Raw genomic sequence first — 23,343 nt, forward strand, 5'->3', positions numbered from 1 at the left:
CACGGGCTGCCGGACAGACTCACGGCTGCCTCCCCATCTTGGGGAGGGGCCTTGTCCAAGCCCATGGAATACAAGAGGGGTCCCCAGGACCTGATCCTTGTCAAGAGGCTGGGTGACTTAGGGAGCCGAGGACACACTTCTCTGCTGCCCGGGCTCAAGTCCCTGTGCTGGTTCTTACCAGCTGTGTGACCTTGGACATGTTACTTCACCTCTCTGAGCCTCAACACCTTCAGCAGCAAGAGGAGGATCATAATGATAACCTTGTTTGAACACTCACATGAGGTCTTGGGCATAAGTATCCAGCAGAGTGCCCAGCACGTAGCAAGCACGAAACAAATACGAGCTGTGTCAGGCCAGGATCGTCTTTACTGGGTAGCAGGCACTGACTGGGTACTTCATGCCTCTCTGCATATCCCCACACCACCCTAAAATGCAGCTGATGTCATTATCCCCATTTTATGGATGTGGAAATGGAGGCTCCGAGAGGCTGAGATGTGTCCATGGTGCTTTGCTTCACAGCTGATTGGTGATGCAGGATTTGAACCCGGGGCTCTCTCCCCAGGAAGAATGCCCACTCGTGGTCCCATAACGGGCAGCCTGGACCTTGCCCTCCTTCCCTGACAGCCAGCTTCTGATTGGACCATCAGGACTTCTAGCCTCTCCTTCCCACCTGCTCTGGCTCAGCGCCTTCCCTCTGCCCTCTGGCTTCCATCAAGACCCTGTCTCATTCAGTTTCGGGGGGGTGGGGTCCATCCATCCTCGGGAACAGGTCCAGCTGATCACACCTCCTCCCGGAAGCCTTCCCCTCCAGTACACACACCCCTCCTCCACTCTCTTCTGCCTCTGGCCATCGTCCCTTCTGCAGTTCTCCGCTCCAGTGTCCCCTGGTCCTGCCCAGACTCTGCACCCCCAGGTCCAATGCCACGGCCAGAGCACAGGCACAAGCAGAGACCACTTCCGTTTTCTGTGTTAAGTAACTCACGTGGCATCTCTCTCTCTTCACATCCACACAGCAAGCTGAGTGATGGGAAATACTCGCACTGAGCCTATTTTGTAGAGGAAGAAACTGAGGCCCTGGAAGGAATAACTACCCATTTCAAGGTCGTCTAGCAGGCAATCAAGGTCGTCTAGCGGGCGAGTCATGGAGCTCCGTTCAAACCTGGGACCAGTCTGGGTTCCACCGCCCAGCTCAGCAGCACTGCTCCTTATGGCCTTGTGATAGATTCTGGAGTTATTGACTTGATCACACTCCTAATCAATCCTAATTACAGCGTCCTTTTATTGAGAGCTGGACTATGTGTCCACACCCCAGTACAGGTGCTTCTACACTATAGATTATAGCAGTGTATAAAGAGAGAACACAGGTAGCAGAGGGTGTAGGTGAAGCCGATGCCGTCACAGCCCCGTTCTGCAGGTGAGGAAGCAGGCTCAGCGTGAAGAACAGACTGGCCCAAGAATGCACACCGGTCAGTGGCAGAGCCAGGACCCAGCCTCTGCCTCCGCACTCCCCACTACTCTGCTGGCCTGCAGCAGCCTCACGGTCAATGTGAAACCCTTTGCCCCTCAGCCTGCTCCGGTCGCAGCCTCAGATCTCCCGGGGAGGCCTCACCCCCACAGAGCTTCCCACCCTGAACTCTCTGAACTGCCTCCCCGCCTCTCCCCACCTTGGCCCAGGCTTCCCTATCACCCCACACAGGGTCTCCTAACAAGTGGGGAGGGGGTCCTCCAAGGGACCTCAATATGGAACAGCAGCCCCTACCCTGTGGCCTGCCCGGCCAGCTTGGTTTTATGGCATCTTCCCAACCACCCCGCAGGGCGTGGGTTATCCCCCACCTACACAGAGTGGGCCAGGGATCCGAGCAGGCAAGCCGTTTGCCCGGACCCAGGAAGCTGGTGGCAGAGCTAGAGTTCAAACTCGGGTCTGTGGTGCTCACGTCACGCTCTGGCCTCCCTTCCCTGTGGTCACTTTACCTGGTGGAGGTCCTGTTGCCTGAGCAGACTCTGCCCCACATCCCCACAAAAAGGACCATCCCACTCTTTAAGCATTTCACATAATTCTCTCCTGGGGTTTTCCCAGCAACCCTGTAGGGGTGGGACCATCATCAGACCCATTTTTCAGACGAAGAAACTAAGGCACCAAGTGGTTCCTTAGCTGGATTCCTAGCGGAGGTTGTGCCTTGGTTTGCTAACCTGTAGAATGGGGTCATACTGGCCTCCCAGGGTGACTGGGGATGACTCGAGACCGTGAAAGCGGGGGGCTCTTAGAGACGCACTTGAGACGCTCTCAGACAAGGCTCCGGGCCTGGGTGCATTTTTTTCTCAACCCACCAGCATCCAGTCGGCCTGGTCTGCCAAAGGAAGGGCCCCGCGTCTCCTCGAACATTTCCTCGGCCCAGGGGTGCTGAGAAAACGATGAGTCATCCTCCCAAGCACAGGCCTCCCAGGAGCCTGCATCGGGTCCCAGCCGGGGCGGGAGAGGCTCCAGGCCGGGAAGGGGGCCCCGTGAGCAGGATGACTCCGAGCCGCCCCACTGAGGCCTGAGTCACCAGGTCTCTTCCAGGCTCGCCCACGCCACACACCACTGGCCTGCAGGACGGTGCTTGGATTTCGCCCACTGGACCCTGCCCCTGTGCCTTCAGCCCAGATTTGTGCATCCTTGTGCATTTCTGGTGCCATAAACACCCCTCTTTCCACCCAAGAATACAGGGTCAGCCATGACCCTTGCGCTTCCCTAGCCCCCCACCTCCCAGGTCACCCAGTCCCAGCCACTCGACCTTTTGTCCTTTGAGGAAACAGCCCCTCCTCTTTGTCCCAGGCCAGCGAGTGGCGTGAACCGAACGCTTCAACAGTGGGGGTGTTATTTCCGAGGGTATATGGAGAGGGGCCTGCCCGGGCAACAAGGGCTCTGCCAGGTGGAGCCCCATCAGGAAGGCCGGAGGGCGGCAAGGCCAACAGCGGACCTGCATTCGGGTCCCAGCTCTGCCGCCAGCTTCTGCGTCCGGCCTTCTCTCCCTGCACCTGCCTCTCAGCCTCCTGTTTGTCCTTCTCGGGAACACATCTCCCTCTCGCCACAGCATTTTGAAGGTTCCTCTAAAACCCAAACCTGACCTTACCTCCCCTCTACTTACCGCCCCCCTGCGGTGAGCTCCTTGCTCTCCTTGATGATAACACACGAGCTCCTCTGAGCAGCTTCCAGACCCTTCTCCTCCATCTGGCCTCAACCAATTTCACCAGCTCATCCCTTCTCTACCCCAGAGCTGTTCTCATGCTGATTTGACCAGTTCCCCATCCCGCCCCATCTAACACGTTCTGCAGGACAGGCCTCTCCAGCGATGGGGCCTGGGTCCCCGTCGCACACACTGGGCGCTCACCCCACCTGAACCTGTGCCACCTCCCAGCCCTTGTTCATACTTCCACTCCACAGGATGAGCTTCCCCTGTTCTGCTCTTGCTGAAAAATTTGTTTCAGTCCTCAAGGTCCAGCTCAGATGTCACCTCCCTGACGGTGTCCATGTCCCATGGACACCCTGGAGCAGGAGGATGAGTCTGGGCCCCGGGACACCTGCCGCTGTCTGAGTGCAGACCTGGGTGAGCACTGCTCACACTCCAGCTCGGAGATGTTTGCTGCCACGGCTGTCTCTCCCACCCACCCCAGCAGGGAGCCCCCTAGGGGCAAGGGCCATTCTGGGCCTCGGGGCTACAGCAGTGAACGAGACAGACAGGTCTGCCTGGTAGAGCTCATAGCTTTATGAGGAGACATATATTGCACTAAACCCATAAACTAGTAAAAATATTTATACCTATATATCTATATCCATATCTATCTATCTATCTATCTATCTATCTATCTATCTATCTATCTATCATCTAACTGATGTCAGGGGTTGATAAACGCCAAGGAGAAAAATTAAGTAGAAAGGGGTTGAGGGAGAAGATCCGAGCAACCTAAGGTGGTCTTGGCTGGGTGATCAGGGAGGAGGCAACACGGGAGCGCAGACCCCAGAGGGGCGGGAGGCAGCCAGGCAGAGATCTGCGGGAAGAGTGTTGCCATCTGGGAGAACAGCCAGTGCAAGGGCCCTGGGGCAGGACCGTGTCTGGCCGTCTGCAGTATAACAAGGAGGCCAGTGTGGCCCAGCCTGAATGAGCAAGGAGAGAGAGGAAGGAGGTGAGGGGAGCAGGCAGCCTGGGTCAGATTGTGCAGGGCCTTGTAGGCTTCGGGAAAGACTCTGGCTCGTGCTTTGAGTGAGACAGGAGCCTTGGAGGGTTCTGAGCCGAGGGAAAGAATCTGACTTGCTTTTTGCAAAGTTTCCTCTGGATTACGGAGGGGACCGCAGGGGGCTAGAGAGGACACAGGGCCTCCTGGGGAGGTGGATGCATCTCCAGGCTTGGACAAGGCTGGTGGCAGTGGCAGTAAAGGTGAGAAGGTAAACTTGGAGATGTACTTAGAAGGTAGAATCAACAGATTTGAAAATGGCTGGATGAGGTAGGGTGGTCAATAAGAGAAAAAAAGTGAAAAATGACCCCAGGTATGGCCTGAGAAAAAGAAACATGGAGCTGCCTCTACGGGAAGGACAGTGGAAGATGCAAATGAGTGAGCAGGTGAATGAATGAATGGCCCATGGGGTTTGGGAACCAGAGGGCCACACACCCAGCACTGGTGCTCTGTGGGTGTGCGGGACCCTCAGTGAATTTTCTCTACTTTCAACCCTAGTTCCGCCATCTGCAGCCTAGAGGCCCGGTGTCCCAGGGCGGCCGAGAGGACTGGATGCCGAGGGGGGTCGATGACCTTGTGGGGAGAGGACAGGCCCAGCCTCCCAACTCCCCTCTCTCCCCTACCCCGGGCAGCCTGCCCAGGCTGCAGTTGAGATGAGAAGGGAAGGGGCAAGGGGGAGGGGTGGCATCTGTCTTCCACCAGGCTGGGTCTGGGCCAGTGGGAGGACTGCTTTGAGCTCTGAGAAGCCTTTGTGGAGTGCCCGCAGATGAGGGGGCGTCATGAGCCTGGGGTGGGGCGGCGGGCTGTAGCACCTGTGGACCCCTGCCTCTGCGTCCCAGGGCGCGGAGGATTAGACAGTCACGGAACCTGCGCCCTGCCAGGCTCTCATCCACCCCACAGAATCCAGGGGAGAGTCAACGAAATGAAGTGTCTGGCACCTGGCAGGGGCTTGAAAACATGGGAGATGTGCTCAGACCCCTGCCGAGGGAAGTAACCCTTGCCCCGGCCTCACTGTACTCTCTGCAAGACCCCAGGGTCCAGAACTCAGGCTTCCAGGCAGGAGTGGGAATGGGGGTGTGTGAGAAGCCTCCGGGAGGCTCATCCTTCTACCTTTCTACCTGGCGGGTGACTGCAGACCTTGGTAAAGCCTCCGTCCTCTCCCCTGTGGCACCCTGACCTCTGGCGTCAGCACCTCCAGCACCAGGAGGGGATTTGGAGGCAGGAGGGACCACAGGAGGCTTCACTGCACAATAACTAGGGAAACAGGCTCACAGGAGGGGCGGAGCCAGCAAGGGCAGAGAGAGGCCCCAAGCATTCACGTCCGCAGCTCCAGGCGCTTACGCCAAACTATATGTTCTTCACCGAGCCTTCCCTGGTGTTCAGTACGCCATCATCTGGGCTCCCAATGGTGCTGCAGGTAGAGAGATGACTAAGACACAGTCCCTAGTGAACGCATAGTTGCTGCCCACCTACTATGTGCCAGGAACTTTGCTGGGTGCTTCACTTCCACTGTCCCATTTAATACCTATCGGATCTTTAATCACCATCCCCATCTTCCAGATGAGAAAAGTGAGGCTCGGCAAGACCACACGGCGTCTGACATGCCCTAGGACTTGCTATCCACATGCTTCAGAGTCTGCGTGCGTTAACACGCTCGTCTTCACATTGGTCCCTCACACCTGTCCTATGAAGGAGATGGGATTACCAGCTCCATTTTACAGATAAAAAAACTAAGGTTAAATTGGTAAAAGGGTAGAGCTGGGATTTGAAACCAGAGACCTGCAGCTTGAAACCCCAAGCCCTTGACCTCCCTTCTAGGTCGAACTCGGCCGGGGCAGACAGCTGACTCCCGAGTCCTTGTTCTAATAAGCTGCCCGTCCCGGTGGGCCCTCCCCCCAGCTTCCTTCCGCTCCCTCTCCTGCTTTGGGGTCCAGGGCCAGGCCTGCCCTGACACAAGTTAGCAGAGTGCCCTCCGCAGATGAGACGAGAGCCTCTTCTAGTTTGCCAAGCCTCCAGAAAGTGGGGCTTTGGAGCCCACTTTCCAGGTGAGAAAACTGAGCCTTGGAGAGGTCGGGCAGGCTTCCTGCCCGTGTCCCATGTGACAAGGTGGCTGAGTTGGGATCCCACAGGTCCAAACCCTCTCTCAGGTCCTGGACCCACCCCGCCCCCCATGGTGTCTGGCTTTGGGCTTCCTAAGTGCCACCATGGCAAAGGTCACAAGCTTTTTCCTGCTGCCCTGTAGGGAGGGGGTAGGGGAGGAAGAGGATGAAAGCCAGAAACTGGGGGGGGGGGGCTGGCCACTGTCATGGGAACAGGGACATGGTGCTACCTCTCCTCCCCACTCCCTCCCTTGCACTTGGCTGCAGCAGCTGCTGAGACCCCGGGGGCAGCAGTGGCCAGGGCAGCAGCTCAGGCTGGCCTGGTTATGATGAGGGACACCTCTGTCCATGCAGCACTGCCAGACCGATGGGGTTTTTTTCAATAGGGTCCCAAACATGTGTGCACACACACACACACAGGCACACCTGAGTTCTGCCAAAGCCCTCACCCCAGGTGCTTGCACATCTGCCCGTGCAGGCACTCACAATCACACACACTCCGAAGCACTCAGGCTCCCCTCCACCTGTACACACACACACACACACACACACACACACGCACACTGCCCCAGCACACAGCAGCGCACCCTGCACATGGGCCGGCACATGCACACTCACACCCACGCAGTCACACTTCTGCCCGCACATGCAGCCAGCGCCCACATGCACACACATGCTCCACCAGGCACTCACGCACACGGGTGCAGTACTCACCCCCACTACCCCCCAAGGTGAGAGTTGGCTTGGAGAAACACAGGTCTGCCCGAGCAGGACATGTCCCCAGGCAGCCCAGGCCACAGGCTTCCTAAGTGCCCGTCCTCCCAGAAGCATTTTTAAGATACCAGATGGGCTTCCTGACTCTCAGACACACGGGGATGGGAAGGCAGCCTGCGGAGGGCTGTGAGGGAGAGGGTGTTCACGCCAGGTCTGACCCGGAGGGGAAGGGAGCGCGATGTCTCCACTCCCCAGGAGATGGTGACCCAGGACCCTGAAGGGAGGCCCCAGAGAGGCAGAACCTGGTCCTCCAGCATCACCCAAGCTCTAAAATACAGTCCCCCAGAGTCCCCAAGACCATATCCACCGGAATTACTGAGGCTTAATTAACAAAATAGCCCACGTCTGCTGTGAGAAATCCAAATGGGGCCCGCGCCAGACGCCACTGTCAACTTTCACCTCGAAGTCTCCCAGGACCCCAGAGAGCAGGGGCCTCCTCCCTTCTTCTTACCCCATACCCATGCTAGTGAACCCCAGGAAAGCCCTCGGACACCTCACAGAGCCAATCCTGCCTCGAGCACCAGCCTGTGATTGCAGACATGTTGACCGGAGGGAGTCTCCCAAACCACTTCAGATTAAGGTGTAATGGACCGAAAGCTTGTCATGAAGGACCTGGGCTTTCAAATTGGGTCAGGATGCATGACAACTCAGACAGGGTCAGAATGGACGTGTTGGGGGGGTTGTGGGCGGTACCCAAGCTCAGGGACTGCCCCTATCAGCAGTGGCCTTAGTGGCGTTCCGAGCCTCCGTGAGCCTCAGTTTACTCATCTGAGGGATGGTGGTAATAGCGACCCAGGCCTGGGCTGCTGCGAGAACACGCTAGGTCACCGTGTTTCAGCGTCTCAGCACAGTGACGGGCACAGAGAAGTAACCCAGAAAGGGCCACTGCGGTGATAATTGGAAGAAAAGCAGGAAATATTAAGGTATTCAACCGAAGGTCACAGCATATATTACGCTGAGCTAAGTCAGAGGCCATTTCCCGCCCAGACCAGCGGCCGCAGGTGCCAAAGGTTTACACGAAAGCTCTGGGGAGAAAGACCGAAGACTGAGAAAACGCTCTCCACCAAATGAACGCTGTCTGCAAACTGGGAAAAGACCACCATTAGTCAATTTGGCCAGCAGAACACCTGGGGTCCAGCTCACAAGGGCCGGGTGTTGAGAGTGGAGTTTGGCAATCTGGAGTTTCCCCTCAGGGAATGAGGCCCTAATGGGGCGGGGCTGGGAGGGGGGGTCCAGGCGTGTGACAGGCCACAGAGAAGCCACAGTGGAGCACAAAGATCTGTGTCCCAGTCCTGGTTCCCTATCACCAGAAACCTCCTCTCTCGAGGGCCTCAGTTTTCCCATCTGGAAGATGGTGGAGCTGGGCCGAGAACATCTTTCTCCAGGACTGCTGGCCTGGAGCTCTCTGGTCCAGGGTGCTGACAGATGGCCCAGGGTCCCACTGCAGACACAACCTGTGGCCCTCGCAGGCCCCAGAGACAGTCCCCCTCTGCGACACCAGAGGAAAAGGAAAGCGGCTGGTTCACTTTGTGGCTGACACTAGAACGGAATCAGAGGGTCTCGCCCCCGAGGGGCTCGCTTCCCCTGCTTGGCAGGCCACCGAGGCCGGAGCAGTCCAAACACAAGAAATAATAAATCCTACCCGGGCTCTGCCCAGCCGGGAGGCCCGGCTGGCTCTTGTCATAAAAAGATCTTATCCCCATGAGCACCCTGTGCCCAGCGTGGAGGACTCCGCCCTCCTCCCCTCAGCCCTCCGCCTCCACTTCTATTTCCTGTGACAACCTGCAAACTGAAGACCAACTTGCCTCTCCACCCCCCCCCCCACGCCCTGGCTTCTGCTCGACCCCCGCCCTGCCCCACCCCCAACAGGGCCCCAGCTGCAGGAGGCCCAGGCAGAGTGTAATTCCCCTTGCCCTCCTCTCAGCCCTCGGCCGGTCCGGACAGATTAAGCCTTTGTCACACACACCCAGAAAAGCTCAGGGCCAGATGGGACAGGACAAGTGGTGTCAGATCATCGACCCGCTGCTGGCCCGGACTCAGGGAAGGGCCCCGACCACAACACCACATATGGCTGTGGGAGGAGGAAAGGGGGCCCAGGGAGGGGGAGGCAACATGGAAGAGAGACACACGCCACAGCTACCCTTGGGACTCGAGCCCAGGCAGGGCACCCCTGTTCGACCGCTGGATGACCAAACTCCCACACCTCCTCTTTCCTGGAACTGCTCTGCCTGGCTTCTTGATCGTGCCCTCAGTTGTGCCCACCTCCCCGACAGCTATGTGCCCCGGGGGCAGGCACAGAGTCCAACCCATCCCAATGCCCCAGTGCCCCTTGCAAGGCCTGTGGGTGCTAAACAAATGCCTCGGGCAAAGGTTTATGGCCAAATGACCTTCATAAAACCCACCCAGGACAAAACTACAGGATCTTTCCCAACTGCCACCAGAGGCAACAATAACTTTAAGTGTGTGTGTGTACCCGTGCAGGCCAGTGAAAGTGGGGGATGTCCTCTGCACCTTTCAAAGAAGGTCCCATTCAGCCCCTCTCAGGAAGAGGCAATGGCCACCCCTGAATTCCCAGCAGGACTCATTCCTCTTAGATCAGTGAAAAGGAAAATGGAAATGTAAAAATAATAACTGAGCCCCAGGAAGGTACTTGAAGATGGGGGTGGCAAGACTAGGGGCACCTCCCGCGGCTGGCTCTGGTTGACTGGACAAGTGGCAGGTAACTAACAGGCTCTCTGGGGACCAGCAGGCTAGGCAGGTGGGCATTGGGAGTCTGAGGGGCGGGTTGTCACAAGAGAGCATGTCCGTCGTGTTTGTCATCCTTCTGGCAGCCTGGGCAGGGAGGCCTGGGTCCCCTTTCTCTGCCTCCCAGGAAGGTGGTCCCTTGGGGAAGGCTTATTATTGGTCTGGGAGCCACAGTAGAGGCTGGTGGGGCCCCTGCCGCCAGGGCGGGTCAGTGAGGGCGTCCGGAAGGTTATGAAGAGACTGGCTGGGCTGGCGGACTGGGCCCAGACCCAGCACCCAATTTCTGCATGTGGCCTGGATGGGCGTGTGTGCACTCAGTCCACCTTGACAGCTGGGTGGCTAAGGGGTTAGGGGGACGGCCCTATCACACCCACTAGCTAGAGGGGAGGTCCACCCGCACAGTGAACCCGTGAACCAGCTGCCAAGTAGGAGTGTCACTGCCCCCCCAACTCCAGGAGTGGGTGCAGTGAGGGCTTCTGCCTCAGACTAAGATTGGGCCAAGGCTCCCAGCTCCCTAGGGAGGGATAACCCCGATGCAGTGGATGGGGGTGGGGGGCAGCCCTAACTGATCTGGGAAGCTTAGATGGCTCGGGGCAATGAAGGAGGTAGGGGCACAGACCCAGCCTACCATCTGGCGGGTCACTGACCTCCAAAACCCACACTTAGGCTAGGGACACTAGCCCAAGACAGGGGAGAAATGAGAGGGATAGGAACTGGCAGGGTGGGAGGGGCTGACCTAGGCTGGGGAGAGGCAATGACCCATATTCCCCGCGTGGGAAAGTGGGCACTGATTTAGGCCGGGGGAGGGGTCCCTGGCTCCGCCGGGGGAGGGGGCTATGACCCAGGCTCCCTGGGTCTGGGGGAGAGCACTGATTTAGGTTGGGGTGGGGGGTGGTCCCTGACTATCGCCGAGTGGGACCCTGCCCCAGCCTTCCCCTTCGGGAATCGGGCCCCGGCGCGCCCCCGGCCCGGCCCTCTGCTCTGGGTCCGGCCCGAGGCGGCAGCGGCGCAGATGGGCTGCTGGCGGCCGCAGCGGCAGCCGCGCGGTTATCAGCGCTCCTCGCAGATGGGCCGCCCGCCCTCCGCGCTCGCGGCGCCCCGCTCCCCGCGGCCTGCAGCCCCGTCCCCTGGGCGAGGGGGGAGGCGCCTCCGGATCCGCTCCCTGGCTCCCGCCTCCCTCCCTCGCGGCCCCCTCACCCCGCGGGCCGGGCCCGGGCGGCCGCCGGAGGGGGAGGAGGAGGGGGAGGGGACAAGTGCACTTTTCGTAACGACCGAATCAATTGTGTGTGAAGAGCCCGCTCTGGCCGGGGACCGGGCTGAGCGCGGGGCGGGCGGGCCGGACGGGGGAGGAGCACAGAGGGGGGAGCGGGAGAGCGAGCGAGGGAGGGAGGCCGGCGCGGGGCGGCCCCGCTCGCTCGCTCCGGCCGGGCGAGGCCAGGGAGGGAGTGCGGGGGGCGGGGAGGAAGGCCGGCCCGGCCCGAGCGGGCCCGGGGCTGGACGCACTCGCGGAGGGTCTCCGCGACGGAAAGTTCAAAGCTCAGCAGCGCCCCGGGAGCAGCTGACCCCCCCAGCCCCCACCCGCTGCAGAACAATGAGGTCCCGGCGGGGGAGCCGCGGGGCCCGCGCCGCTCGCCCTCTCCAGGGCGCCCCGGGCCGGAGGGGACGCCCCCGCCCGGCAGCCCGCCTCCTCCCTCCCGGCTGCTGCGGTTCCCCGCCCCCTCCCCTACGCCACCCCGCCCGGACCGGGCCGGCCCCGGGGACGGGGGAGGGGCAGGGATGGATAGGACAGGCCGCCCCCGTCCCAGGGCGGGGGGAGCCAGGGGCCCCGGGGGCGGAGGGGGCGCCCCACCCACCCGCGGGAGGCTGCTCCTGCGCCAGGCTGCGGCTCGGGCTGCCCCTCCCCGGGTGGGGTCGGGGCGCCAGTGCCCGGGCGGGCCCCCTCCCTGGGCACTGGGGAGACGAGTGGAGTCCCCGTCCCGTGGCTGCCGCTGACCCCCCCCCGCCCGCGGCACCACCCTGCACACACACACACACACACACACACACACCGCCCAGCCGGCCCGGGGGCGGGAGCGCGAGGCGCCCGGGACAGGCAGCCCTGGGGCGGGCGGGGTGGGGGGGGAGGCTCGGGCTTCGGAGAAGCCGCCTGCTGGCGGGGGGAGGGGACAGGAGGACGGAACACGCCGGGGTGAGCGGCCCGGGACAGCCCGCCCCGCACGGCCACGGCCCGGGCAGCGGCGCAGAGGGGGGCAGGGACGCCCCGAACCCGGAGCGCAGCCTGGGCGGGCCGGGGCGGGCGGGCGAGCAGGGACGCGTGCGCCTGGAGCGGGCCAGACACACGGACGGCCTCGGGGACACAGGTTCGGACACACACCCACACCCCCACCCCGCCCCCGCCCGCCCCGAGCCCCGCGGCGGGACCGGCCCGCGGCCGCCGTGCTCTCACTCACCGAGCCCGTCTTGACCGGCACATACACCACTTGGCCCATCTTGGGTTCCCGGCTGCTGCCCAGGCGGAAGCCCTTGGAGCGCACCCAGAACTGGAACTTGCCTTTCTCGCCGGCCGCCGGGCCGCTGCCCGCGCCCGTCCCGCCGCCGCCCTGCAGGACCTCGGTGATCCGCTGGTATTTGCTGCGTGTCACCGTCTTGGTTTTGGCCGAGTCGCCGTAGGTGCGCAGGCACCAGTCCCGGAACTGGCGGCCCAGCTCCGAGTCCCCGGGACTGCGCTCGCGCTCCCAGCCCCCGCGCAGCAGCAGCGTCGGCTTCGGCATCCTCCCGCCGCGCCCGGCGCCCTCGGGGGCGGGCCGGCCACCGGGCCGCCCGGTGCAGGGACTGGGCTGGGCTGGGCTGGGCTGGGCCGGGCCGGGGCGCGCCGCGGCCCGGGCTGTCCCGCGGTGTGGCTCCGGCGCGGCTGCCTGATGGGCACGGGCGGCGGCCGGACGCACGGGGCTGCGGCGCGCTCTGTCCTGCTCGGGCGGCGGCGGCGGCGTTGGCGGCGGCGGCTCCGGCTCGCCTCCTGCTCCGCCTCCTCCTCCCCCCGGCCGGGATGCAGGAGCGATGGAGGCAGCTCCGGGCCCGGAGGTGCAGAGGGGGCGGGCCGCCCCGCGGGCGGCAGGGGGAGGCGGGAGGCGGGGAGCGGCCCCGGGCGCGGAGAGCGAGACCGAGCCTGGGCGCGGGCGGCGGCGGCGGCTGTCAGCTCGCGCGGCTCATCCTGCTCTTGCTCAGGCTCTCTCTGCCGCTGCTCTTCCTCCTCCTCCTCCTCCTCCCGCGCCCGCCTCCACCACGCCGCGGGATCCCACCTGTTAGAGCGTCGCAGCCTTCGGCGCCGTCCCCTCCACCCTCCCGCGCCCGCCCGCGGGGCCCAGCCTCCGCCCCGGCCCGGCCCCTGGGGGCGCGGAGGCTGCCGCGCCCGCAGCCACTGGGAGGGCAGGAGCCGCAGGCGCGCAGTGCTCAGCCCCGGGACTGAGTTCCCTCGGGCCGGGCCTGGCCCAAGCCTCCCAGGCCGCGCTCCGAGTCGACCTGGCGGTCTCACAGGGAGTAGGGCACCGACCCCGCCCGGCCACTAGCGTCCCTGCCTCCCCGGACAGCCCCGCCCGGTTTTAGCCCGGCACTAGAGGTACAGGGCAGGGCCCCTCCCCTCGCGGCAACTGGCCTGACCTCTGGTGCGAGCCCGAGGCCAGAAGAGCAGTGTTCCCCTAGGGAACCCCTAACTGCAGCCCATGGGGCCTCCCAACTTCCTCCCCTCAGCCTCACCCCAAATTCCCCAAAGTTTGGCCAGCCTGGCTTCTGCCAGCCCCACGGCTTTGGGACAACCCCAGGCCCCAGGGACGTGGTCAACATTGGCCGGTGGCCTCACTCAAGCCAACCCCACCAGGGCATCATGCACACCGAACACACCCATAAATTCAGCCTGAACTACTCTGCCTTCGTGGGTGCGCCTTGGCCTAGAATCTCTTGCAGAGTAAACTCAGGTGGCCTGCCATCCACCTCCTCTCTCGGCTGGGCTTAGCTTGAGTGGAGCCAGCCCCCTCCCCCTTAGTGAAATTACCAGCATAAATAAAGGCACAAGCCAATTCCCCAGAATTTCTGCCCTCCTTTCTTAACTGCTGTGTTTCTCTTCCTGCTGTTCCCTGGGGCCTAGCCCACATGTCCTCAGGCCTGTCCTGCAAGTTACCACCCAAGCCTGAGGCCCAGAGTTTGTCCAGAGCAGGACAGTTTTCTGTCTAAGACCTACTGGCTTCGCCCATCCCAAGGTCTCCCACGTTGGTACTTACAGTGTGTCATGTCCTGGCAACTCCGAGAGGCAATGGGGACTGGCCCATTTTTATAGATAAAGGCCTGGAACTCAGAGAGGTGGCCTGACCTGCTCAAGGTCATGCGGGGGGGAGGGGAAGGTTTCAGCTCAGGTCTATTGGCTCTTGCTACCACATCACACAAAAAGTCTCCCCCTACCACCCGCTGGGAGGAATCCCAACACTGTATGTGCCCAGCTCCCTTCCCCTGTAGACAGGGGGCTTAAGGCCCATGTCGGACTCATCCCTGTACCCCAGGCCCTAGCACAGCACCTAGCACACAGTAGGTGCCAAAAATGCTGAAAGAACCTGAGGTCGTCCAAGCCCCAACCCCTTTCTGCATTTCACATAGACTTATTTTTAGAAAATTTACATTTCCATGTTACTTTATATACACCAACAACTCCACAGTCATTTTTCCTCTTTATCTTCCTAAGAGCTCTTTTTGATTCCATGCTGGCATGCCTGTTTTCCAAAAATGACCACTGGGGCTCAGTGAGGAGAGGGCGCTACCCAAAGGCCACCCACCTCCAGGGGTGCAGGGGCTCCTGCATGACTTGGAAGCCCATGCCTTGACTTCTCCAATACACCCTTTGACACCCCTAAGCTGACTTCCTTCCTGAGAGCAAAGATGCTCTAGCCCAGCAACACTAATGATCGCTTTCAGCAAGGGTGCCCTGGTGCGAGGTGGTAGGGCCCCCATTTGAGCCCAGGTCTCTCTGTTCAATACCAAGACCTACTTGAATGACTATGAAGCCAGACCACCTCCCCATGCAATCTGGGTATTACCCTGCCTTTTGGAGTCTGAAAACCTGGTTGTTATTCCTGGGCCAAGTTCTAGTGTGGCAGAAGTTGTGGTGTAGTGAAAAATCGTAGGCTTTGGGTAGAGGCAAACAGACTTGGGATTACTGTCGGAGGCCCTGTTCCCAACCACCACTTGCCATGGTGTCCTTCATGCCTGTTGGCCCCCTCCCAACTGAATGAACCCATTGGGCCACCCTTTACTGTATGACCTCAGGCAGGTCACTGAACCTCAACTTCATCTTCTGTACAGTGGACAGAGTGTCATAGATTTAAAGACTCAGCAAAATAAAATATGTGAGAGAACCTTACAGATCACAGTTACCCAGTAAATGTCATTTTCTCCTTCATAAAGTATTCAAGGAGGGTGAACACTGTTGATGCTTTTCATGTTTCAGTCATTCAACCGACATTTCTTGAGCAGCCATCATGCACCAGTGCCGGGGATATAGCCATGGGGTCCCAAGGTCCTCGTCCTCCTGGAGCTCACCAGTGGGTGGGGAAGACGACCACTGAGCAGACTGACTGTCAGTGACCACAGCCCGGAGAAAGGGCCATGAAGGAAGTGGGAAGCTGTGGAAACACATGGTGGGAGGGAGGGACTGCTTTTCTTAGGGGGATCAGGAAAGACCCCTCTGAGGAGGAAGATTTGAGCAGTGACTTAAATGAAAAGGAGCCATCTATGCTATGTTATGAGGTACGAGCATTGCACGTAGAGGGAACAGCATGTGCAAAGGCCCTGAGGTGGGAGAGAGATTGGCATTCTCCAGAAGCTGAAAGGAGGCCAGTGTGGCCAGAGTGAGGAGGGGCAGGAAAGCAGGAAACCGTGGAAAAAACTTTGGATTACACTCTAGATGCGATGGGGAGCCGCTGGTGAGTTCTAAATACAGGAAAGACCGGGGAGCAGAGAGGAAATGAGAAGTGGAGGGTGGCTGCAATGGCCCAGGTGTCTGTGGTTGAGGGGCGTGCAGGTCAGAGGCCTTGGCTTCTCCTTCTGTGTGTCAGCTCACTCTAAGCCAGCCGCATCTAAGCCAGGGAAACGGATCCCTGGCCCTCTGGCTTGTTCCTGTCAGTGGCATCCTTTAGCGGAGGTCCTGCCCCAGAGCACGCTGAGTGGGAAGTAAGTGTCTCGCAAGGCCAGCTTGTGGGTGAGGAGGGCAATCGTGACCCTAAGGGGGCAACTGCTTCTCCTTTCTTCCCACTGCAGAAACCTGCTGAAAGGACTTGCATGCTAGGTTGCCCCATTAATCACAGGTCAGTGGAGCCCCTGAATATATTTTTTTAACCTTTAGTCCAGATGTCCAAGAGAGGCTGGGGTTGGAGCAAGAGGAGTCCTGACCCCAGCACTTATGTCTGCTTCCAAAACTGGTAGTAATACGTTAGGTCACCAGAGGTAAGTGAAGAAGGATCTGCAAAGTATACAGTTGAAACTGCCTTTTACAGGAGGGTAAATCGAATCCCACAGGAGGGAACAAGCTCAGGGCCACAGGCAGAGGGAGGCATCTGGTCTTGTCTGGTGTGGCCTAAGTTACCTGCTTTTCACTGAACTCTGACTCCAGGCCCAGATGAGTAGGAATGTCTGCAACTAAGAGGTGAGGTTGTCTCAACCTGGCCCGAGGTGAGGCAGAGTTCCAGCCCTGGGGTAGGGCACAGTGACTCAGGCACCCATGGTGGCCTGTCCATCAAAGGCCGGGAAGAGGCCTCAGAGCCTTGCAGAGGGGTGGTTTTCACTGCCAGACGCTGGTGCCACCTCCATCCTGGGCTTGTGCAGCCATTGCCACCCCCCTCCATTTCAAAGTGTCTCCCCCTGCAGTCTGCCCAACCACACCAACCTGCTGCTCCAGGCATACTGCACCCAGAAACACCCCCTGACCCTTCGGTTTGGCTCAGCTACTTCCCCAGACCCCCTGGGCCTCTCCCATCCCAGCTCTGACTACGCGACATCATGATTGCCTGGTTGCTTGTACCTACCTACCAGTACCCAGCACAGGGGCTGAGGTTTAATAATTATTGAGTAACCGAGCAAATGAATGAATAAATGAATGAGCTGGTTCTCAAAATGTGCATCTCAGACTGAAGGCAACAGCATTTTCCACCGCCCGACTCGGCCTCCTCGCAGTCCACCCGTCAGCCTTTAGCATGCTCTTCCCGAGAGGCACTGCCGTCGAGCACCCTTACCTGAGCCCCTTGGTTTATCTCAGCCTTGGTTTCGACGTCGGTAAACTGGGGATAATCGTTTTTCCTGACTCGCTGGGCTGTCCTCAGAATAAGCACTAGATAAATGTTAGCTCCTGTTACCTATGTCCGTCTGCCATTCATTCCGGTGTCCCCGTGTGTGTGTTCTGCGTGTCACCGGCCATACCTGGTCCTGGGAATGCAGCCATAAACAAAATGGCCCTGGCCCCACCGCTGGGGGAGCTCAGGGGCTCACTGACTTAGACAAGGGGAGGGAGAAGGCTGCCTCCATACCCTACAACGGCCCACGCCTCGGTGCCCGCGGAACCATAACCAAGTGGGGAAACATTCTGTCTACCTCGCAGACTTCGAGAACCCCTTGAGTCCAGGATCTTCCAAAAACTAAAGATTTCATTCAGATGTCACCTCCCCAGAGGAGCCTTCCTTGACTGCCCTTTCAAAAATAGTCCCCCAGTGACTCTCTATGCCCTGCCCTGCTTTATTTACCTTCCCAGACTCAGCACCACCTCCCATTATACTGTGTGTTTGTTTCCTTCTCTCTGTTCATCTCACGCACTGGGATGTATGTTTGGAAAGGGCAGGGATTCTATCCTGTTGACTACAGCATCTCCAACATCCAGAACATCTGGCACATAGTAGGTGTTCAATACATATTTGGTTGAACCAGTGAATGAATTTATTGAAGATATGGCTCAAGCATGTACATGAGTGAGCATTCGCATGTTATAAGTAAAATTGCGCTGAGATCCAGGAAGATTTATGTCAAATTGAAAAGGAAAGAGGCTGTACATTCTGTCATTAGTTTTGTCTATTGCCAGTCAGCTCCCTTTAGTGGGCCTCAGTTTCCTCATCTGTGAAATGGAGCTCGTACTGACTTTGCAGAATGATTGTGAGTTGTCCATCAAATGTGATACAAAGTGCCCAGATGGGGCCTGGCACACAGTGGGTGCCTGAGGACAGCTCTGTTATTCTGATAGAGCCCTTGGTTGGAGACGCTTATGGAGGGGGATCCCCAGGGCCCGAGCCTCTCTGCAGGACAAACGGGAAGCTGACACTGGATCTGTCCCGTCACCTGAACTCGCCAGTAATTTATTGATGCTGGATGCTGGCACCTAGCAGCTCGCCGGGTCAGCCTCAGGGAGGAGGTGCAGATTATTGGGACCTACCCCCAGCCTCACCTAGGCGGGGTGTGGTGGGGTGGGGAGAGTGGGTCTGTATGGCCCAGGAAGACTGATAGGTCAGCCCTTACAAGTACCCTACTATGTGCCGGGCCCTGGGGGACTAGCGAAAAACCAGGTGCATTCCCTGCCTCTTGGCCCAAGCTCCCAGAGGGTGAGATGGACGTAATTCATAATTTGAGCAACCACAAAAACAGTGAGAGCTGTGGGTGGACCTACTGTGTGCCCAGAAATTTGTACATACAACCACATTTAAGCCTCAGTGAGGTCTTGTTCATATTTTATAGGTCATTAAATGTCATCGAAGAGATGATGTGCCCAAGGTCACACCACTAGTGAGAGGCTGGGGGAGGAACTGAACCCAGATCTGACTCACTCGAAAGCCCGGGCACCCCTGACTGCCAGCTGGCCCCAACGGGCTGGCTGGATGAAGAGGGCATGTAAAACAAACAAACAAACAAACCCAAACTAAATAAAGAGCTCTGGGAGTTCCCAAAGCGAGAGGAGGCCCATTGCACTGAAGGTTTTCCACAGCCGAGGCCTTTAGCTGGCCTCCGGGATGCATGAAAATGCTTACAAGGCAGAGTGTTTAGGGCAGGGACAGAGCTGATGCAAAGGCTTGAAGATGGAAAAGGGAATAGTGTTTGGAGTGTGGTAGGCACGCCCACCTGGAAGAGCGAAGGGGCCCTATAAGGGGACAATGTGCGTTCTGAGGTTCCGAATGCCTGGCCAGGCTTTGGGCTTCACTGGGTGGGCCACGAGGAGCCATAAGGGGTTGCTGAGCAACAAAGCCACTGTTTCCCCCTGACAGGCCAGTTAGGGCAGAGGGGGCCTGGCAGACAAAGACCTCTAAGGTCTAGTTGCAGCCTCACCTCCCTCCACGCCGCTTCGCCAGCTCTCTGGGCCTGGCAGGCTCACTGGCCCCGGAATACATCTTCTTGCTCTCACCTCCATACCCCTGTGCTCACAGATCCCTGCCCCCAAGTGACCGCTGTCTACCCAGGTCCCACACACTGCTAGGGTCCCCTCCCGGGCCCATAACCCCCGTGAAGCCTGCCACGACCGTACAGGCCCTCAGTTACATGCCTCAGCCTCAGAGGCCTGAGCTGGGCACGGGCCCAATCTTCACTAAGAGCCACAGCCCTCACCATCCACAGTGGTCAGCTGCTGCTTTCACCTGCCCAGCAACCTTCTCTGGTAAGTCAGAATTCCTTTGGGAAACGGCCCCTTTCCCGTGTTCAGTGCATGTAGCTGGGCTGACCTGCACCCTGGCCATTAATTCCTCATCCCCCTGACCACTACGATGGTGGCCAGATTGCTGACAACACCATTTGAGCCCCTGGATTCAGCTGTGCCTGAAAGCCCTTTTTATTTCCACTTAGGTCTCTTTGTGCCGGATACCTTGCAGCCCAAAGATCCTTGTCAGATGTACCATCTGTTCAGTGCAGTTTGAGCCTCCTCTGACTTGGCCCAGACAGCTGTACATCTGCTTCACTGCCCTGGAGGATTCCCCCTTCACCCGAACCCAGTTAGGACTTCTCTCTGTTATGACTCCTGCTCTTCCCCAGAATTAAGTCTTAGCAATCAAGGTCTTTCACCGTCATGTGGCGGGCCAGTCCTCCCTGTGGTCAGCCACACTGAACTCCTCACTTCTCTGAACAACAAACTTTTTACCTGACTGTGACTTCTATATCCTGTTCCCCTCACCAAACTGCCACCTCTTGCCAAATTTTCTTCCTGGAGAACTTCTACTCATCCTCCAGAACCCCATTGGGCTGTCGCCCTGTCTGCCATCCTGCCCTTGACCCCCAGACGAGGTGAAATGCCTCTTCCCCAGGCACCTCAAGCTCCCCAGACGACCTCCCTCAGAGCAGCGACCACACAGTATGGTTATTGTCTCCTGCTTGGCTACCTTCTCCCCAGAGGAGCACCTCAAAGATAGGGTCTTATTCACTACTTATCTCTCAGAGGGCCATTGAATAATTGTTAACTGAGTAACATACTGACTGGGGCTGAACCCAAGGTCACACCGCCTTGAGGCCTTGTGAGCCATTAGGTAACTATTTTGTTGGCCAAGTTGTCTAGTTAACCACTCACGGAGGGTTTTTATTTGTCCCCCCTTTGGTGGGAGGGGTTACTTCAGAACTCAGAGCCTTTCATTACTAATGGAGCAGGGCCCCCCCCCAACTCCCCACCCCCCACCTCCCCCACAAAGTCGGCCCTCAATAAATGGCTGCCAACATCTCTATGACTTTAGCTTTGTCAGGAAATATTAGGCGTGCTGAACCCTGACCTCTTTGGAAAGCTGTGGGTCCCTCTGGAGGAAGATGCCAACCAAATGCCAGATCCGGGATGGCTTACCTCCACAGGGTTTGACTCTGGGTCTCCGCATGGGGACTGCTCATCCTCCTGCCCAACTGGAAAACGAAACATTTTTTCTTGTTGTTCTTGAGAGGGATTTTCTTCCATTTCACGTTCGATTTTGTTGAGTGGGTTCTGACGAGCAAGGTGAGCGGGCATGTGTGTGAAGGAAGCTCAAGGCCGCCTCTGGCCACGGGCTTGGATGTGAGGCCTTGGGTTCTGCCAGTTGTTGGCTGCAAGCTCAGCCCTTGGGCACTGCTTCCCAGGGAGAGCGTGTCCTTGGGGTGATCCAGAAGGACTTCTTGCCCAGTGAATTCTTTCTAGAGGTTTCCCAGAAACTTCCCTTGGAAGGAGGGCTCCAATGGCAAATGGCCTGGCTCCCTCCCCCACCTCACCGAGCAAACCAGCAGGCTGATTCAGGTTCACGGTGGGCAGCAGTGTCTCTGAGTCTCCTTCCCCTGGCTCAGTCTCCTTCAAGATGATAGTCACAGACCACGAGAAGGATCGCAGTGCCTCTCCACATCTTCAGCCACCCAAACAAAGGGGAAGTTGACACAGTAAAGTAGGAGAGATGTCAGTTAGACAGCAGGAGGACTTCCTCCTTGCCAGAGGGCCCACATCTGGGCTATACATGACCTCAGAAGGAGCACGAAACTAAGAGTCAAGACAGCTTTGGCTGACCATTACAGTGGGGCTTTAAGTCAGTGCCTAACTTTCTCCTTCCCTTTGTTTGCTCATTATTTTTAGAGGGGAAGGGAAAGAGAAAGAGAGGAAGAGAGACATCAGTGCGTGGTTGCCTCTCACTCACCCTGCCCTGGAGACCTGGCCTGCAACCCAGGCGTGTGCCCTGATTGGGAATTGACCGGTGACCCTTTGGTTCACAGGCCCTCGTTCAATCCACTGAACCACACCAGTCAGGGCTATTTACCATGAGGATTTTACATGAGACAGTGTGATGAGGACTTGAAGCCAATGGCAGGGAGCTTGATCAAATGGCCTCCCTGAGCTCCCTTTCCTCTCTTTTTTGGAAGGAACTCCTAGGCCATGGGCCTGGGTTTAGGCTCAGGGAAATGTGTGCATGTGTGTAACACAGGCACGTGCATGCATCATGCACAGGCAGGACTCTGGGTCACATAGTAGGTGCTAAATTAATGTTTGATTTTCTACCCATCCTCTTGGGCCACTCTCCAGGGCAGAAAGAGTTTTGGCAGATGTCAAAAAGTCTGGGTTCTAATGCTGTGTCTGCCCCTCACTTGCTTTGACCTTGGCCTGTCCCTTACCCAACTGAATTTCGGTTTCCCCCTCTGCACAGTAATGAGTGTGGACAGATTACAAGATCCCTTTTCTCCTGAAACTGAAACCCATGACTGATCCAGTACCGTGTCACTGCAGCTCCCCAACCTCCCGACCAGTCACTGGTTTCAGATACATGGAACTTCCTTTGTTTCCTTGAATTTGCCAAGGCCTTAAGAATGGTCTCAGGTGCCTGTCACAAGCCATGTGACCCTGAACATGTCACTCCCCACTCTAGGGCCTTTGCTTAACCCTCCTCCCTTGCCACAAGTTCACCTAATGAACTCCAACTCACCCAACAGCTCTCAGCTGGATTATCACTTCCCCTCCACAACTCACTCTTATGGAGCACACTCTCCTGGGGTACAAGGGAGGACCCCTTCTTTGTAATATTTAACCACCTGTCATCCTTACTGATATGTGTTCTCCTCAACACTGTGAATTCTATGAGGACAGGTAGTGGATCTGTCTTGGTCCCAGTTATGTCCCCAGTGCCCAGCATAGGGCCTGGCACAGACTAGATGCTCAACAAATAGCTATTGGATGGATGGATGGTTGGATGAATGACCTTCCCGTTCTCTGTCTGGAGAGGAGCTACTGACATGACAGACCCTCCCTTCAGAGAATGGGCTGGGGGTGCATCGGGAGTCCCTGATGGTGTTAGCTGTTTGCAGCTCACACCCACGCCCAGGTTCTAGAGGGGCTCTTCCAGCTATCCTGAGACCTCAAGACGGGCAGTTACCATCAGATCCAGGTAGCAGACAGAGGAAGCAGCCCTAAGGGACGTGCCTGCTGGAGAAAGACCACACAGCAAATATGTCATAGGGCCAGGGCAGGACCCCAGGGTTAACAAAGCCAGAGGAGTTTTTTATTACTTTTGTCTTTTCTTTCTTTCTTTCTTTCCTTCTTTCTTTCTTTCTTTCTTTCTTTCTCTCTCTCTTTCTTTCTTTCTTTCTCTCTCTCTCTCTCTTTCTTTCTTTTTCTTTCTTTCTTCTTCCTTCCTTCCGACTCTTTAAAAATTGTACTTTATTTGTTTGTTTATTTATTTATTTATCTATTTATTTATTTATTTATTTTATTTCTGGGAGGAATGTTCCCCAAGGTCCTTTTTATAAATTATATTTTATTGATTATGCTATTACAGTTGTCCCAATTTCCCCCCTTTTGCTTCCCTCCACCCAGCACCCCCCAAGTACCTCAGACAGTCTCCCTACCATTTTTCATGTGCACGGGTCATGTGTGCAAGTTCTTTGGCTTCTCCATTTCCTCTACTGCACTTTACATCCCCATGGCTATTCTGTGACTACCTGTTTGTACTTCTAAAACAGGTAGAATCCCTTCACCTCTTCACACGTTCTCCACACTCCCAATCTGGCAACCAAAATGCTCTCT

The 23,343-nt window shown here is 57.9% G+C and overlaps 1 protein-coding gene across 3 annotated transcripts in view; it reads right to left on the reverse strand.

Annotated features, from left to right (window-relative positions):
• NOL4L (nucleolar protein 4 like) overlaps positions 1-21,142 on the reverse strand; it is a 131,002-nt gene extending 109,860 nt beyond the window's left edge. The window contains exons 1-2 of one of the 3 annotated variants that reach the window (XM_053671186.1): positions 21,054-21,142; positions 20,659-20,714 (exon numbers count right to left, since the gene is read on the reverse strand). Coding sequence is in view for 2 of the 3 variants with exons in the window: in XM_053671185.1 (XP_053527160.1) it covers positions 12,281-12,601 (321 nt within the window). In the remaining variant the exon portion in view is untranslated. Of the gene's footprint in view, positions 1-12,280; positions 12,858-20,658 lie in introns of those variants that run through there. The other 2 variants (XM_037143216.2, XM_053671185.1) reach the window with 2 other exon arrangements.
• Positions 21,143-23,343: the final 2,201 nt, after the last annotated feature.

This window comes from Artibeus jamaicensis, unplaced genomic scaffold (assembly GCF_021234435.1).
Source record: "Artibeus jamaicensis isolate MK-2021 breed Jamaican fruit bat unplaced genomic scaffold, CSHL_Jam_final contig_685, whole genome shotgun sequence".
Taxonomy (NCBI): Eukaryota; Metazoa; Chordata; class Mammalia; order Chiroptera; family Phyllostomidae; genus Artibeus; species Artibeus jamaicensis.